The 18,556-nt window shown below is 36.2% G+C and overlaps 1 protein-coding gene across 4 annotated transcripts in view; it reads left to right on the forward strand.

The window, feature by feature from the left end:
- Nucleotides 1-18,556, forward strand: part of GLT1D1 (glycosyltransferase 1 domain containing 1) — a 65,450-nt gene that overhangs the window by 24,641 nt on the left and 22,253 nt on the right. For all 4 annotated transcript variants that reach the window (XM_026058759.1, XM_026058761.1, XM_026058760.1 and 1 more), the window contains 4 exons: nucleotides 1,980-2,016; nucleotides 3,645-3,701; nucleotides 13,877-13,972; nucleotides 15,079-15,128. In XM_026058759.1, coding sequence (XP_025914544.1) covers nucleotides 1,980-2,016; nucleotides 3,645-3,701; nucleotides 13,877-13,972; nucleotides 15,079-15,128 — 240 coding nt within the window. The remainder of the gene's footprint in view (nucleotides 1-1,979; nucleotides 2,017-3,644; nucleotides 3,702-13,876; nucleotides 13,973-15,078; nucleotides 15,129-18,556) is intronic.

The following is an 18,556-nucleotide window of genomic DNA, read 5'->3' on the forward strand; positions in this document are numbered from 1 at the left end:
ATAAACAGTGTATGTTCTTTTCCACCTTCTTTTTTTTTGTGTGTGTATTTGCTGCTTGTTCGTGTGATTTTTGTGAATTAGCTGGTTCAGTCACTCTGACTCTCAGAAGCCACCTCCCTCCCATCTGTATACTGCATCTTGTTGATGGCTATTCACTTCCTTCTACCTCTTTTCTGTCATTTTCTTATTCCAGTTTATTTTTAGTAATGAAAATAGAATATTATAACTGAGCAGTGAACTAGAGGGGCGGTCACACAGAAATGATAGTAGAAAAACAAAGCATTTGCAGGCAAAAAAAAACAAACAAAAAAACTTCCTTGGCTTCTTATTCCCTGAGCTGACTGGTTCAGGAATTAGTTGCTTCAACAGTTTGTGTCTGCATTAAATCTTTCTTCTCACAGTACAAGCTTTCTTCCTGCCTTGAAGTCGTTAGCCTGCAACTGTGATTACACAAACTGCAGCCTGCTGCGAAGGTGCAGAGGGTGCAGAGGAGAGAGGAGAAGGGAAGACTAAAGTGCAGCTTGACACGATCCGCTGCTATACGAGATGTTCTGCCTTGTTTAACTCTGGCTATGCTGTTCCAACAACTCTCCACATTAAGAGGCATATCTGCGTGACAATATTTATCTTGGAGAGTTCATCAGTGCGTCATCTGTGTGCCAGCGGTGTATCCCACGTTCAAAGTGGGATGGTTGGGTGGGCAGCATAGCAGTCCTTTTTCCATCTGCACTTTAGAGAAAGCCGTGGCAGCCCAAAGGCCGGTGACGTACAGAGTTGCAGCCTGAGAAGGGACCGTGCCTCTCTGCATAATGAAATTGCCACTGGCGAGGAGGCAGGATTTACCCCCGAGATAGCAAAGACTGATGCTGTAAAGAATGCTGWTCCTTTCTGGATGCCGTGAAGCTGTGTTAAGCAATAGAGCTAGTAGGACTGGTTGAAAGAATGTAATTGCAAACTGAAACACTCAAGGTTATATTGAGCAAAACTGTTGGAGACTATATACCAGTTGAGTAATGCCTGAGCTTCCTCCTTTACAGACATTGCAGACAGTGCTTTTAAAACACCTAGGAAYTGTCTGAACACAGAGCTTCACATAAATATTTTGAACTCAGAGAGACTCTGCTTGTTTACAAGGTTTGGAGGTTTTGTTGTTGTTGGGGTTTTTTTGGCAAATGCAGAAAGATATCAAGGATATTTCTATGTTTTTGTAGAAAAACACATATTATTCCACRGTTGGGATTATAGAAAGTTATTGAAATAAGAACTTGCTTATTTAATCACATAAATTAAATAACCAGCATAGTAGCACATTTCAGGAGTAACTTTGAAAGTGTAGTACTTCCCTCTTCTACTATAGCTACTTAAAAATAATTGAATAATTTCTTGTGCAATTTTATTTGGGAATATTCTGCAATAACCACTACTGACCAGTTTTCCCGCATAGACAAGTCTACATACATTTGACAGCAATCTTTGAAAAGGTTAGAGGTAAGTGGGGTTTGTTGCATGCCTGATGTGTCTGAAAATTCTATTACGTACAAATGTACACTGTGGTTTTGAAACCAATTATAACTTTTCTGTCAGAACCAGTATTTTTGGAAACTAAGACTGTCCTGTATTGGGAAAACTTTTTTTCTATGGAAATATTTTCTTTTTCCATGTGATGAGCATGTTAATGATTATGAGAAATGATATGGATATAAACGAAAAAATATGTTTCTACTAAACTGGTAATTGTGTTAATTACAAAATTGATTCATTGATATTGTAAATATTCATAGTAAATATAGTTTAAATTGCTGACTTTGTTGGCTTTTGGTCTTAATAAAACATTCCTTTCTAATGGCCTGTTGTGGTTCTTAATAGCCAAAAGGAAATCATGCTGATGACCATTTTGCTATACTAGATTTTTTTTAAAGACTGAACAGGTTTTTTACAGTGAACTATGAATGTTACTTTTTTTCTCTTTCTCTTTAAAGCCAGATGCTAGGAAGAAAATATATGTCCAAACTCAAGGTGAGAGTTTTGAAAGAGTGACTAAGGCATTCAATTGATTTAAATCCTGTTATTTAGTACCTGTATGTTTATATATGTGTCTTCTTTGCCCAGGAAATATTTTGCTTAAATGGGAATCGAGTTTGAAGTCCTGGCTCCACTGAAGTTGTTGAGCATTTTGCCATTGACTTTAATTGGAATGTTATTTCAATCTGTTTAGCCTACATTTTTCAAATCATTTGGTGCTTTAAAATTTTTTCCCCGGGTACCTTACAGTAGGAATCTAAAAACTAGGGTAACTCCGAGCTTTCTCCAAAGCATACAGAAGTCAATGGGCTTTGGATTAGATGCTCAATATGATTTCACACAAGGTGTTGAATGATTGTTTGCTGTAGCGCCAAATTCCTTTATGTGCTCAGAGTTGAGTTCCCAGAAAAATGACATCAAACAAGTATCTAATCTGAAGTATATTACTTAAGTGAGTAGTTCAGGGAATGTGCAACTCAGCATTTTAAATGTGACTGCTTCAGCTTCTTGTCCCAGTTTTATATACCTAAATTAACTGTCTAGAGATTGCTAAACTCATTGTATATTAGATATTTCACTTTACCTTTCAAAGAAAATAAGATTAGTTTCAAAGGGGTTATTTTGGAAATACTCCTTATGAGAAGTATTTAACCCATATTTAAGCCCTTTGTGGGGTTGTAGTTTACTAGGACGTTAAATGAATAGTTAAATTAATCATTTAACTACTAAAATAATTCTTAGCATAAGGCAAAACAAGTAAATTAAATTAACACTCAGTTTAAACTAATATTTACTTTTTATATAAATTTATTTTACTTGTTTTGCCATATACAGGCATACCTCAAAGATATTGTGGGTTCAGTCCCAGACCACTGCAATACAGCAAATATTGCAATAAAGTGAGTTACGCGAATTTTTTGGTTTCCCAGTGCATATAAAAGTTATGTTTACACTATACTGTAGTCTATTAAGTGTGCAATAGCATTGTGTCTAAAAAAACAATGTACAAAAGGTGACACAGAGACACGAAGTGAGCACATGCTGTTGGAAAAATGGCACCGATTAGACTTGCTCGACACAGGGTTGCCACAAACCTTCAATTTGTGAAAAACACAGTATCTGCGAAGCGCAACAAAGCAAAGCGCAATAAAACGAGGTATGCCTGTAGTAAGGATTTGGGGCTGAGCTGAGCTGTGTCTGTTTGGAATAACTGGAATAAACCATATCTGTTTAATAGTATCTGTTGGAATAATTGGAATAAACCAAATTCTGTACCTGTTTCTGTTTTGGAATAATAAGCTCCCTCACATAATATTATCTCATATATAGATTTTTAAGAGGCCAAATTCAGCATGGTGTAAATRAGCATAATTCCCTGGGTTACTGAAGAAATTTATACAGTACATGATTGTGTTCACTACATGAAGAAGTTCTTCTTCAACCTGAATACTGTGGAAATGGTGTCCAGGCAACTTGGCTGGGAAGCTTGATATGGGAACAGCTATATCTGGAATTCAGTGTGCTTGACAGAAACATTGTTTTCTCAGGACAATACTTCAAGAATCGTAGCTCAGCCATCCAGTGACCAGTAAAACATGTATTTTTTTATTTTTTGAACACAGGAATTAAGACTACACCCAGTGAAACTTTTGACTGGTATAGATTTCTACAAAATGCAGGTAAAACTCACTTTTTTGCTATATTCACTGTATTAATGCTTAATAGATGTCATTCTGGAAACAATTTTAGAATATGAGGATTAACTAGTTGTATAATAAAATGGCTTAATGATATGAAAAATATAAAACTCATTAGATTCAGGTAGGATATCAAGCGCTACTCAGAATTCTGCTCTGAAATGTTATTTAGTAAACTACCCATGCGGCTTCCAGATTGCAGGTGTCTGCAGTATGAATTGCAGCTGTGTACTGCGCTGTGTGAATTGCATGAAAAGATAAAATGGTCATGATATATGGTTCAATATCCCCTAGAAGGTAAGTTAGACCAAAGCACCAATACCTGACCATGCTGTTCTTTACAGCTGTGTGATAGAAACTGCGTATGTCTTTTGCAAAAGAGCACATGAGGTGAAGAAGGGAAATATGTATTGATGTTTTACTATTTGGTCTTGATCTAATGTCTTTCTCTGTTTCACCAATGTAATGGCATTTAAGGCAGGTGGACTAATTTAAAGTCACCTGATCTTGGCAATAACTTAATTGCTATGGCCACCTTGCCCCACAAGAAGAATTTGTAGACATTTTACTGTGGGAAAAAATTATTTCAATATTATATTCATTGGTCTGATCTCTGATAGTACAGCTGTTTCCTCTGTTACAAATGAACCCACACTATTCAATTGCTTTATCACATCAGTAAATGTGTGCCATTATTCAAAACCAGTGTCTAATTTTAAATTGAGCATTGTGAGGTTATTTCATTCTCAGTAAATCATGGCACACAAGCACAGTGCCACTAAGATTAATAATTTTCTGAAGTGAAATGATTTGTCACTTGCTAGCATAGCCCTGGTGTTGATTGAATCTCATGTCCAACCATTTTATGATTAAACGAACAGTCAACAGATTGAGGAGAGGGAAGCTCCCCCTAAAGTGCATTTCATCTGGTATATTAGAGACAGTTTTTTACCTAATGTGTACTAATGCAGAAGTGCAAAATAATTTAAAATGCACATGAAAAGCAAACTGCAATATGACTCCAACATCTGTGTCTGTTAAATAATAACTTGAAAACTGGCATCAAATTATTCAGTACTGGGTTTTATGACTGTTTCATCTCATTTATCTTATCAGTCTTGCCTCTATTTCCCTCTCTGGTGGCAGGCTACAATTACCACTTCTCTTAATATTGCATATGGAGGCAGGTTTTTGGCTCTACCTTTTGCTTACCACAGACTAATTAGAAGTTTCCATTGAATTGCTTTTCCTGGGATTTGCAGTTTCAAAGTGCTTAGAATGTTTAAAATTCTATTAAACTTGGAACAATCAGTAGAAAACTATTAAAAATTGAAGACAGTTTTCCATAGAAGAATACCATTTGGATAGTGTATGCTTACAAAATGAAGTACGCTTAAAAAGATCCTTAGCTTTTATGCAGATAAAGCTGTCCAGTGTGGTTCACCTCATGACATTTATCTTTTCTTTTTCTTTTTAAACTTCTGTCATGAATTTCTGTTCCATATCTAAAGGCAATTAATGATTTTTGTGGGAAATATTTCTCCAGGTAACTCTTGCCTGTATCTTTAGCAGTGTCCTTGGACTTGTCAAATTCAGGATTTCCAGGACTGGCTGTAAAGAAACAGCATATAACCTACAGTGCAAATTGCAGTGCATTTGAGCTGCCAGTGATAAGCATCCTTGATAATCAGGCCATACATTGTCGAGTTATTCTTTAAAATGAAATAGGCCCTTCAGAAAATTTCAAGATTCTTTTATAGAATAGACTTCATATGAATATTCTTTGTATAGAATTTCTCAGTCGTAGAAAAGCCTTAACATTTGACTCATGTTAAATATCACACCACTACATGAATAGTCTCTGTAAATCCGTAGAATGGCCTCAGAAAGAATTTAATGTTAGATTCAGTGTTAAGTGAGAGTGGCAGAATGTGGCAAATATGTTTTACTGTCAGACGCTCAGACACCCTTCCCCCCTTCCCAGCCCCCAAATGTGAATGGTACTAAAATAAAAGTTAAGGAAACTCAGTCTTTTTTAGATTTCATTTGATAGTTTGGGTGGCTAATATATATGGTAATTGCCTAATACAAACTGAAGCAGTGCTGTGAAAAGGTTTTTATTGTCGTCATTATGGGTGCAATACAATCTCAGCACAGAAATCATGGAATTAGTATATTCTTCATAGACTCAGCAGCTGACTTAAGAGTTGCAGTGGTGATGTTTGTTTAGAGTTACTGTTCTTAGCTCCTAGCTTCAGTGTTTTCAGTGGCTGGCTGTTAAAACATTTATTGACTAAATCTACAAAAAAGAGAGCTTTTAAAGTTAATTTGCATTGTAGTTGTAGTCAGCTTCACAGTGTTTGTCTTATAAGAGAGAGACTATAAACAACAGTAGCCAAACCAAAAAGCTGAACCAAGCCCAAATTTCAGCAGAGACTTCAACAAGACAACTTTTTCGGTTTGTTTAGTAACTCAGACTATTTAGGAAAGTACTGCAGCCTATCAGTCTGGAGGCCAGACCAGCTGATCAAAATAGTCTTCTCTGACTTTGTCATGTAGAAACCTATTTACAGCATAATCAGTTTTGTTAGCAATTTAAGATGCCTGTCTGTGGACTTCAGAGAGACAATGAAAGTTCAGGCTTTTGTAGAAAATTGAGTGACATAAAATGACAAGACAGTCTAAGTAAATGCGAAAACTGAGACTGACCTTCTCTAACAACTTAGCTCAAGGATGGAATATAACTATGTAAGAACACAGAGATGGGCTTGATGTCCTCATACCTTGATGAAAGCTTTCTTTTGATTTCAGTGGAATGTGACTGAAGCGCGTAAGATGTAAACCCTAATAAACACTTAGACATCGTGTGATTAGAAGGGGTGGATAACTAATAGTCTATGCTAATGAACTGAGAAAGCTCATCTACCTGACAGACAAGACTAAAAACTGATTTCCTGGAAGGTGACATGGAATCATAGGATAAGATGCTTACTGTACTATCAAATAAAATGTGGGATATGCTTTTGGTGTTTGATTTTTCTACTCTCAGATATTTTCTTCTTCATAGCAAGGCTAATTTCAGAGCTTGAAAAGTTTACATGACCTGTTGTGGCACAGACAGGATTTTACAGAGGCATTATATTTTCCTACAGCTGTTCAGGAAAAAAGGATATTCATAAGAAAAATTAAGTAATAAAAGTTCATGCAGATATACAGCTGACTATAGAAATAATGATATGACAGTAGCAGTAAACTGTGTTCCCCAGCAGATCTGAAAGCACAGACTTTCTTTTATTATCTGGTCTGCTAGAAATAGTGAGATACAGCAAAAAAAGGAATGCTGGAGAATCTTACAGTCTAATTTTTCTGGATTAGTGACCTGCCCCTGGAAGTCACCAGGTTCTTTCAACTTTTGTTGTCTTCACAAACATGTCGGCAAACTCCAGCAAATATTCGGTATGCTGTTCACATATGTCTGAACACTTTGGATATAGGGATTTCCGCCACTTCCCCTTAATTTCTGAGAAACAGATTGCTTCATAGAATAAAAGCTCAACTTCATAAAACACATAAGAACATGCTTAAGATCTGTTAATTATGTTGCTGAAATGAGACCTAATTTGACTAATAATTGGCTACGTTCTGTGTCATCAGTGACTTCAATTACAGAAATTTCAGAATCAGTATAAAGTAAGACAGAATGTTGAAGCTGGACACTGCATATCAAACGGTGGAAAACTTGGCTTGTCTGAGCAACCTGTTTTGAACAGTTGACTTGAAAAAGAGACGTAGAGTTAATGTTTAAACATCTTAAACAGAAATCAGACTCTTGGTGCCAAGAGACTAAAAGAGTTAATGTGTGATATTTCCACTGTGTGAACAAAGAGATGAATATAAAGAATAAGGAAGAATTAAAAGACTTTGAGTATCAAAAATATTTGCCAGAGTTGGACAAATTTATCCATGATTCAAACTCAAGAAAATAAAATAACCAGCCTAGAGGCTGAAATCTCAACAAGAGACCTGTAGATTTCTTCTTCTAGGAGATCAGTTAATACTTTCAGATGTGTTGGAGACAGATAAATGAACAATTTTCAAGAGGAATAAAAGACCTACTGTGGTTCAAAGTAAATAGAAGGGAAAATGAGAAAGGTAATTCACCCTCACTATCTCGCCAGAGCTTAGACTTTGTTTCTGAACAGAAGAGGATTTGGATGGGTAAGTGCATGTGGACTTGGTATTGTCCTCTAAAGGTCCTTAGAACACAGCTGTGAACTTGAAGTCAGGGGTTGGAAAATTAATCCTAAAAWCTTTTATTATCTTGGACCTATTATTGATAAGAACTGTTTTGACGGTAGGCAGTGTTTTTTTATGTTACTGGGAAATCTTTGCATCCTACATTATAACCTACAAGTACAATATTGATATACTGGATAAACATATTTAACCCCTAGCACAAATTGGATTTTAAGCTATAAATGAATGAACATGTTTTAAGAAGTTTTGTTTTGTGGGGTTGCAGAGTCAGGTCCAAAATAATAACTTTGAATAAAAATACCGTTGTTTGCTTTTTTTGTTTTTTCCCCTCCATAGAGATTTTGAAAACATCCTATAAAAGCACAGCAAAGAGTTTAAATAAGAAAAATATTTTTATTTTCTCTATTTGAACAAGTGGTGAGAAAATAGGTCACATAAGATACTCAAACTGCTACTTTACCTCTCAGCAAACTAATGCTTGCTATTACTCATTCACTTAGAGGCCTGCAGCTTTTCAGTAAGATTAAAGATTTGCAGTAAACTTTTTTTTAACTGTACATCCACAATTACTAAGCTTTTTTCCTGATTGTAGCTAGAGGGATGGAGTTAAATGAATCTGCTCTTTCAAAATCTGTTTGGATGATATTTTTACTTATTCTTGCCTTTCTGATAAAAACTGTGTTTACTGATGCTTCAGAAAAAATTCTAGTTTCCATGTTATCTGTTTGTTTTCCATGTTATGCTATTTTGACATCTAAGATATTTTAAAAGGCCCATGTGTAAACTATCATAGTGTATCTAAGGCAAGCTCCTTTACCTTTTTTTTTTTTTAATAAGCACGGTATTTCTAGAGAAGATTGTTATTTTGCTCTAAAAAGACTTGATGTTACAAACACAATTGTACAAGTTTGGATAAGGATTAAACTAGGAGCCAATGAAATCTTACTGCTTGTTTGCATGCTTCAGCATGAAAGTGTTGCATTACCAAAATGTTTTTCCCTGCTCCTAGAATACTCCATTCTCTTGTTCTGTCTTTCAACTGAAGACCACAAAATAGTTTACCAAAAGTTAAACCCAGGGCCATTGCTTTATATCAAGCAATTATTATTTCTGCTTGCAGATGAATGGGTAAGTTCAGATAGGTAAGTCTAGATTTACTGAGAAACTTTCTCCAGGCCACACTATGACTCAAAATCACAGCCAGCAGAAGAACACGAGTCCTGACTATTAATCGCATTTCATCTATTAGACAATACACTTTGTGCCAGGTTCCAATGCTGTCAACAAATACGCTAGCACAGTAGTTTGGTCCCCTTTCTACCATGCAGTTCCACTCTACGTTAGCCTATGCTGTATTGCTGTGTTTCAGTTTGGAGCAGCATAATACCACTTCTGCTCTAGCCTGAAAAAGGAGTTCTGCCTGCCTGCGGGGGTCCCATGTCAGTCTTGATCTGCCACKGGCTCTGACTCATTTCAGCTCACCTGCAGTTCATTTGTCACCATCCCTGTGGTCCTGTGTGGCATATCAGGACAGCATACTGGCATGCTGATGAGAGGAATGAGTTTCCATAATCCTATCAATCACTCTTGTTGTTTTGACCTCTCACATCTTGCTAAACAGGTGTCCTGCTAAGCAGGCTCAAGACTGGCCATGCCTAATGCACAGCTGTTTTTTACAGATAAGGCCAAAATAACAAATCAAACTGGGCCATAGACTAGTACTGACAAGGCACGTTTAAAGGAGTGACTTTTACTGACACTAAACAATTATTTTTGACAGTGACAGAGGTGTTGTTTGGAGCGGCAAGACYTACATTTAGTGTGTAGCAGTTCTGAAGGATGACCGGACAACTCGTACCATGCAATCTTTTTATAATTGTCCATGATTATGTACAAATCTTTCCATTTTCTGTTTTCCTTGCAAAGCRAGTGTAAGATGCATAAGCCAGAAGCTAATCAAACACACGATGCTGTTTCAAATCTTTGCTTTGTAACACTAACAAAAACAGGGAAAAGTAGACACAAGTGTTTTCTGTTGCCTGGGGGTTTGCGTGACATTTGAACAAGATAGTGGCACACTGAATGTATCAAAAGTGCAAATCAGCTGATTGTGCCATATTTATGTATTTCTATCTCAGAACTGAAACACACTTGGCAGTAAAATCTTACTATAGATTAAGTAGACTTTCTGGGAAAGGMAGAGCTATGGCAAAAAATTCAGATAGCAAAAGTCTTGTTTAAGCTCAGGGAAAAAAGAAAAGATGTCTTCTTTCAAGTATCAGTTTTCACACAGCTGATAGGGCTGTAGCTTGTGAARGGCCACTGCTGCAGTTATTCTGTTAATGTGTTCCCCTTATTAGTGTTCTTGTGAGGACAAAGCATACTAAAATGATTGCTTTCTTGTACAAATGGCTAGAGGTTGTTTTTTTTTTTCCTCACAGCAGGGATTGTAGCAGGTTTGAGAAAGCAACAGGTGGGGAAAAAGCTGATGGAAGCATTGTCTTGATGTGTAAATTAACCATTTTCAGTGTGTGGACAGAAAGCTAACGAGACACACTGAAGTGCTGCTTCAGTCTGATCTTAAGCAGGCACAGAGTGAATGTATTCCCAGCAGCAGACAGCGGCGGTGATGCTCTGGTAACAGTCTTCCCAGGAATGTCTTTATATGTTTCTAAGTGGATTGGGTTGGGGAAAGTCTGGCTGTAAAAATGAATTAGGTGATGACTAAGATTTAAAACATACAATAAAATAAAACTACAACTGTTTCTCRCCTCACTAAATTGAATGGCAGAGGCAGGGTAAATCCTTCCTTGAATAGCCCTTCTCTGACAAGTTTTAGAAATGCCATATGGCACAGTCCAGTGTGCCTAATATCAGGTGTTCAGAGAAAAGTGCAAAAAATTTCATAATAGACCGGTGGGGTTTTGTAAAGTTGCACGAAGGGGATAATCTGCCAGTGAAAGTTGAGGCTTGGGAATATCTTTTCAAAAAAATAAATATCAAATCGGTGGGCTCTTTYCATAAATAAATGTTAATTGTTTTAGCTAATCTCACTAGTGAAATAATTAGACTGTTTTTCATGAGATTCTTTGAAAGGGTACCTTTAAATGCCACAGGAATTGAATGAAAAAAAATCCAAACTACAAAGTAAAACTACTGTCTGTAGGGCCTGTTTCCAGTTTCTCTTTTGGGTTACGTTTTTTTCTACAGGTAGCAGAGTGGCATTCCGGACTAGAGCCGGTCTGTTAGGGATTTTCATTGTCAAAGTACTTTAAACTCCATATCTACTAAAATGAAAAGACTGAAAGCAATAAAATGTAAACAAAAAGATGTTAAGAGATAAAAAGAAGCAGTTATTTCAAACACAGTTGATGTTGTTTAGGGTTGCATCAAGGGCATTATAATTCTATAGTCTCCAGGTGAGAACAGTGAAATCTGGTTACTCASTACTGTCTGGCTGCAGTTTCAGCACTAACATTGTTAGTTCCAAAATAGCAGAATTGAACATCAGTAGGTGGGAGTTCATAAATTAAAGTGAGTTATGGATAGTTAAAAATGCAATCTGACTTCTGATGACACTTTCTAGTAGTTTGTTTTGTGTGAGTTTAGGTCATGAATTGGAATCACTGCTGCACTGCATAAAAACAGTATTAATGGGCCATTGCAGCAGAAGAGAGGGCTTTTTCAATCCAAATGTTTGTGTATTATAGATTACAAATTATTTCTTGGTCCAATAAACAGTAGCATATTACTTACCTTGTCTGCTGCAGCTACTCTTGACATTTCAAGCTATTTAAATTAAATCAAACTGACTCAATAATGAACTCTGTGACAGGGAATATTTAAAAGTCCCTGAACTGGCTTTTAATTTTAAAAGCAATAGCACTTGAATGTTGTAAATCACCATGCTTCTGATTTCCCCCTCCCCCTGCAATAGAGTTTTGATACAGAGCGCATGTTAATCTAGTTCCTTGACATGAGGAGGGGTATAAGGGTATTCCTGGCCTATTTCTTCCAGGGCCTGGAATAGACCCTTCGGTTAAGTTAGCACTGCTGTATACAACATGGCGAAGTAAAGTAAATTGGTAGTCAGTTTGTGTGATCTTAATTATAAATTGCATCAACTCAGTGATGCTATGTGAGGCAGCTCAGTTGTTCTCAGAAGGTGGTGACGGTGCCACCGCAGTTATCCTTCCTTTATTAATCTTAAATCCCAGAGATAGATAGAAATTCTGATCATGCAACAGCTCCTGCACCAGCATCACCCTCCTGGCAGCTGTGCAGCATCYTCCCAGTGCGGGAACCACGCATTAATGTCCCACAGTCAGCCTGCTGCTGAAGAGGAACGGTTTGACAGGCCTTGTTGAATTGCCTAGTGTTGGATGATATATGTCATCTATCCTTGCCATGAGCTCAATAAACAAGCGAAGTGAAGGATAGCAAACTGATTTGTGCAGTAAATCAAACATGAAAATTTCAACTCCTTGTGTTTATTAAATTATGGTGGCGTTCTATATGCTCATTCAGCAATTTGTGTATTATTTTATCATGAACACACTTTACCAAAGTTCATCACATAGTGACCCTTCTCCAGAATTATGTTCTGAATTAATTGTGCTGTCATAGAGCYAATGGCAACTGCAATATCATGCATCAGATAGATAGTCTTTTCTTCTTTGTTTAATATAGCCTACAAAATGAACTTTTTAATGTATTTTTTTTCTGTATTTGCTAATTTATTTAAGAGATATTTTGAATATTAAAAAAAAGCATGTTGAGATTTTTTCCAAATTATTTTATATTTTTATTTCTTCTTCATAGAATTAAAATAAATGTTTTGCAGTAATTTAACTTCTGGTTAGCTATTCTGTAGCAGTGCTGGCACTGCCGTTGAACATTGACCCGATCTTTTACAACAAAATGTGTTTCAGATCAAGAGCTCTTATCTCTACAGACAGTGATTAACTGAGCCTCACAATATTCTTGAAACAGGTGTAGAGTTGTTATGCAGATGCATATTTATTCTTATTAAGAGTAGAAAATTGAGAAATGCACTGATTTGTATAGTTGTCCAGGCAGCCAAAGCTGGGTTCTGGTGTCCAAGAACACTGGCTCCCAACTTCTTTTTCCCAAAGCCTGCACATTCTCTGCTTCTGAAAATAAACTCCTGTGTCCTGTAAAATGGTATGTATGATTAAGTTCTCTATTGAATTGATTTGAGGATTGGTGTGAGAGCAAGAAAGCCTCAATATTAATCCCACTTCTGGTACAGATTCACTCTAAGTACAGGGCTTCAATCTCTGTCCATATTCATTCCATCTGTAAAAATAGACTAATATTTCAAAGAGGTGTAATGATTCCTATTGTGCTTTGGATCTGACCCCTAATGCAGGGAAAGTGCTTTGAAAATGGATTGTACTTACTATTGTAAGTAGAGCTACTGAGAAGCTGTGAGTTTTGCTACTGGATTTTTCTTTTTTTAATTAGAATGAGTTTTGATTCAAATCACAAATTTATCAGACCTTGCATCTGCTTCTATGCCTGCACTGGCTTTTTTTTCTGGTTTTGCTAATAAGAGCAGTGCTGAAGTTAGTTTCCTTGCAACTGCGCAGGGCTACCAGGGTCTGCCAGATACRCTTTAATAAGGATCAGGGACTTTGAGCTTTCTGGAATAATCCCCCAGAATTTGGTGGAAATTTATGGAATCTAATTTCCAAATTTAACTGACTACTGAAATTGTTTCCCACTGAAACCAAAGGAACAACACTGAGAATTTTTCAGAATCCACCCTATTACTGCTGTTATTAAGTCCTGTTGTATGTGCTCATGCATGAAATAATTACTTTGAAGATGYTTAACTTTGCTATCTGCATTCAGATTTTTACAATACTTTGTTTCAGACATTCCTACAGATGTGGACAATTTACACATTTTTCTTCTGATATGTGGACTTCGAAGAATCAAAGACCCTCTCTATTTAGTAGATGTATTTTCTGGTAGGTGCCTGCTCTTTGAATATCCTTATGTTGTCCCTGGATGCATTTCATTCAGATGCATTTCTTTTACTGTTTGTAAGTTTGGTATAAGCTGTTTTATTCATTGCAAAAAACTTCATATCATATTTATATTTTAAAAAGGAAATGCTCATGTAACTATTGATCTGTTCCACACATTATTTCTGTACTGTGTCTTTTCCTGCCTCCTGGGAATAACAGAGCATTAAAATCAAAGCAATATTCGATGCTTTTACTTGTTGACAAAACTATTTTGCTGCTGCATACAATATTAATGGAAGACAAAAGAAGAGCTCACCTACTTTAAATAAGATTTTAATCTTACTGCCCTGTGGCAGGTGCACTCATTTGCATGTGTGCTAAGGTATACCATTAAAGTTACAAGCAAGTCTTAACCACCCATCCTTATGGCTCAGTACTGTAAGCTAGGCTGAGTTTTTCTCATAGTCACGTGGGTGACTGTTTTGCCAAGTTTTGAACTTGTGGCTGTAAAAGGTTCAGATGTTCCAAGCTGGAAATTTAGCTTCAACTATTCCATTTATTTTTTTATGTACASCTTCGCCACCTTCTAATGGTTAATAATACATGCAGTTTATTAAAAGCAAGTAACTGATCTTGTGCTAGGGATCTATTCTGATATTTGAGGAATGGCAGATTTCTCTTGCTTACATGATAACGTAAGTATTAAATGTAATGGTTGCAGTTGTTTCCACACGTTCCTTCACACAGGAGGGAAAATCCAAATCATTTTGGCTTAGTGGCCAGAGTCACTGTATTCTATAAAGTCTTGTTCTCTTGAGATGATTGAAAATTAATATCTGAGCTTAGTTAAATAACCCTTGAATCATAAGAGACTGCATGAGGCAGAAATGCTAAAGACTAACTTTCAGATATGCTAATCATTTAATTCTGAGTATTCAGTCCTTTAAGTGATATTACAATATTTGCCTAATGCTACCTGCTTTATTCATGCAGCTATTTACATTGATTTCAGAGGAAGAAGACTATTCTGTGTGCTTTTTAAATATTAGTATTTAAAATGACTATTTGTGATTAGTAAAAAAAAATATTCTCCTGTTCTGTTTTAGACTGGCACAGAAAGGAACCCAGCATCCATCTGGGCATAATTGGACCTGCAGTAAGTTGTTATTGTAATTATTAATTTATTAGTTTGTTTATTACTAAATATTTCCATTTACTCACATATGAGATACTTCCATAATTCTTTCCAAATGGAACCTGAGTCAGAGGACTTCTAACTTTTATAAAGATAACAAGGTACAAACCTAATAGTTTAAAAGGCTGCTTTCAACAGCAGCCTATGTTGTGGAAGGGGAACAGACACTGGTGTTGTGTTCTCCAAAATTCAGGGTTCTGCTATTAGCTGAGGGGCCGCAGTCAGCATTTTTCGTACCTTGCAGAGCTTACATTTCTGGTCCCGTKTCTCCAGTATATGGACTGTGTAGGCTTCAGACTCCAACCCTTATTTCTATCTTGCACTGCATATGAATTTGACTCTCTCATTACAAAGAATATTCACTTAGCATAATTCGTGTGCTAAAAGGGAAAGCAGCTAAGAGGGGTTTCTAAGAGCATAGGCACTGAGGTAGCCCAACTCTATTCGCTTAAGTTTTTTTTTTTTTTAATGCAAACTGTCATCAGTGGAGTACCTCAGTGGAGTTTACAGCAACTGAAGATTTGTTCTACAGATAGTGAATTTTCTTGTTCCAAAGGCTTGGGCTAGACACATTTGGAGTACTTAATTTTGTGTCTAGTTCATGTGTATCACTTGGTAATGCTATTCATTGATTATGGTCTCTTAGAGCAAAACATTTAGTGTTACATTTGACTACAGAACCAGCTTTTGAAGATAAAAAGTGTCAAAATATTTGGGTTTTTAAGTCAGATTCTTTGTACCTGTTGGATAGTATGAAGTTTGTTAGAAAATCAGAAAGCAGTAAAAATGCGATCTCTTGCAAACTTAATACCAGAAATGCCTATTTCAATATAAGTAATTTATAAGCAAGCCTATCAAATATTTTGAAAGGCAACAGTTACCATCTAAAAATATTTTTAGCAAGTATTGTTAATGAGAATTTTTTAATACTGTGGAAGTGATATCACATGCTCATTATTCCCATTCTCACATCTTTTGTTCATGTGAAGGTATGTGTCTTTGTTCCATTCCATTTAGATTTTGATGCCATTTCTGGCGGTCTGAATTTGTACATAATTAACAGTTGTCAGCAGGTGCAAAATGATGTTAGGTTTCTGTCTGACACCAGTCAGCAAGGACAGAACTCGAGCTGACAAATAAAATGGGTGAAGTCTGTTTCGTATTTGGAGTCTGCACTAAAACTTGGGTTACAGATGTCTGAGAGAGGAGGTGGGGTTGAACAAAAGTTAAAAAATCAAAAACCGGAGTTATTCTTATATGTCCAAACCTCAGATTAAGCTGACATCATTTATTGGAAATGAATTATGCATATTTTAGTACAAGTGCTGGCTAATATTAATGTTCTGTTTTCATTTTTTTTCCATGGATTATAAGGACCCTGTTTGACATCTACATTTGAAAGTTATAACTTCTAATTCTATTTTTCACAAGCAAGTCAATCTGTAAAATGCCTGCTCTTTTTTAGTTGCTAACTCTCGTTGGGCAAAATGCATGGTTGGATTGCCATCTCAAAATTTTATCATGAGTTTTGCAGCAATATGTTTTGCTTATCGTAAAGTCCTGGCTCCTGAAAGAGTTTAAAATCACAACTATCACAGTCATTATCATGAAATTACCTTATTCTCCTAGTTGCAGAGAAAGATGTGAAAATGTGGGCTTAAATGTTCAAAAACCATGAAGATAGACAAGAAAAACAATTGCCCTCTTCCCCCCTCTGCCTCCAAATGATTTTTAAATCAAGTATCATGACTTTTTAGCAAGTGGCCAGACTGAACATCTCTGAAAAAGGAAGCATGGACCTCTTTAGCTAAGTCCAAGTCTGCCTTAAATGCTTAAAAGGTGTTAAATGTGTTGCAGAAATCCTCTGCTAGCCCTCTGCACATGACAGATTTCTTTTCATGTGGTCTTTTAAAACCCATTTGAGCATGCACCACCAGTTTCCGGTTATTACCACTCTGAGATCTGATTTCACCTGCAGAAATTGAGGCCTTTAAATAGAAATCTTCCATGTACATGTAAATGATGTTTTTATGACTTTTGTTAAGTATAGTGCTAAAAAAGTACAAACTACCAAATTRATTATTATTTTCAGAACTATGAGATGAAGAAGAATAATCCCCACATCTAACTCTAACCAATACCCTACCTAAGTATTTGCCAGCACAGTATTTGCTGTGGGCCGGATCCTCAATGGTGGTGAATGCACTGAAAATTGGGATGAGTGAGAGGGGAAATAAGTCTCTGAGCCATCTAAGTGCTTCTCCCAATTCTGTGCAGAATGAGGTTCATTTATGCAGCTTCCCACAGCTCTGGAGAGAGGGGCTTTTTTATTTTTTATTTTTATTTTTTAAAAGCCATTTTTACATTTCTATTTTTATCCGCATTTTTTCCACGCTAATACACAAAATGATTTGAAAGTGAACTGGTGTGGAAGGTAAATCTAGAGCAGGTATATTGAAGTTGTGCTTTAGAATCAAGAGATGCACTTGCTGCCTCCAGTGTGGATTTTAGACATTTTGGTTCTCTTTCATATTTGTTTTAATTTTTCATGAGCTGTCATTACAGTAAGTTACCAGAAATAACCCTATGGCAGTGCATAGAAGGAATCAAGGACTGAACCTCCTTCAAACATTTAAAAACGTATTCCTCTCATAGTATTAAATTATTGTTAAAGGAGGGCCAATCAGAGAATTATTTTGTGTGCTAAAATAAATCTCAGGTGCATTCCATGTGTTTAGCTCTACTGGTGTTTAGCTCTGCTTTTCTTACTCACATTAATTCTCAAACCACACAATCCTAAGAGAATCAGTGGCACTACCTGTGAAGCAAGTCATATTTATTATGAATATTAAAAAAAGAATACATTAAGAATAATATTAATTAAGAATAATATTAAGAATAAAAAGAATAAAGCCCACATGCTGTTTTCTGCTTTGCTCATATTAGATTATTGGCCTYTTCTTGCATTTGCTAGGCACACTTGTCTCAGGATTAGGTCCTGTATAATGTAGCACTTCYGGCATTTATGTCCTCCTCCAATTTTCCTTCTATTTCTGTTTTAAATAATGAAGCAATTTGAAATAATAGCTAATTTTCAGCAAGTCTACGTTCCAAGAATAGAAGCTTATAAAACCTTTTAAAAGTTAAGACCACAGAACTTGTGTTCAGCTGTTGGGTAACCGCTTGAAGCCCGCTTTGTATGCTCTGTGTAATTCTTAACCATTCTTGTAGACAGTACAGAATATTGCTGTGTTTATAATGATACTGTTTTTCATTGACAGCTATTTTTCAGCTGTCCAACTTCTTTCCATGCCTGTTGATACAGTTTTAGTTGAATATCTGCCTCCAGAGATGGAAGGACCTATCAGGTCATGTAGCCCATCTCCTTA

Source organism: Apteryx rowi, unplaced genomic scaffold (genome assembly GCF_003343035.1).
Source record: "Apteryx rowi isolate R43461 unplaced genomic scaffold, aptRow1 scaffold_15, whole genome shotgun sequence".
Taxonomy (NCBI): Eukaryota; Metazoa; Chordata; class Aves; order Apterygiformes; family Apterygidae; genus Apteryx; species Apteryx rowi.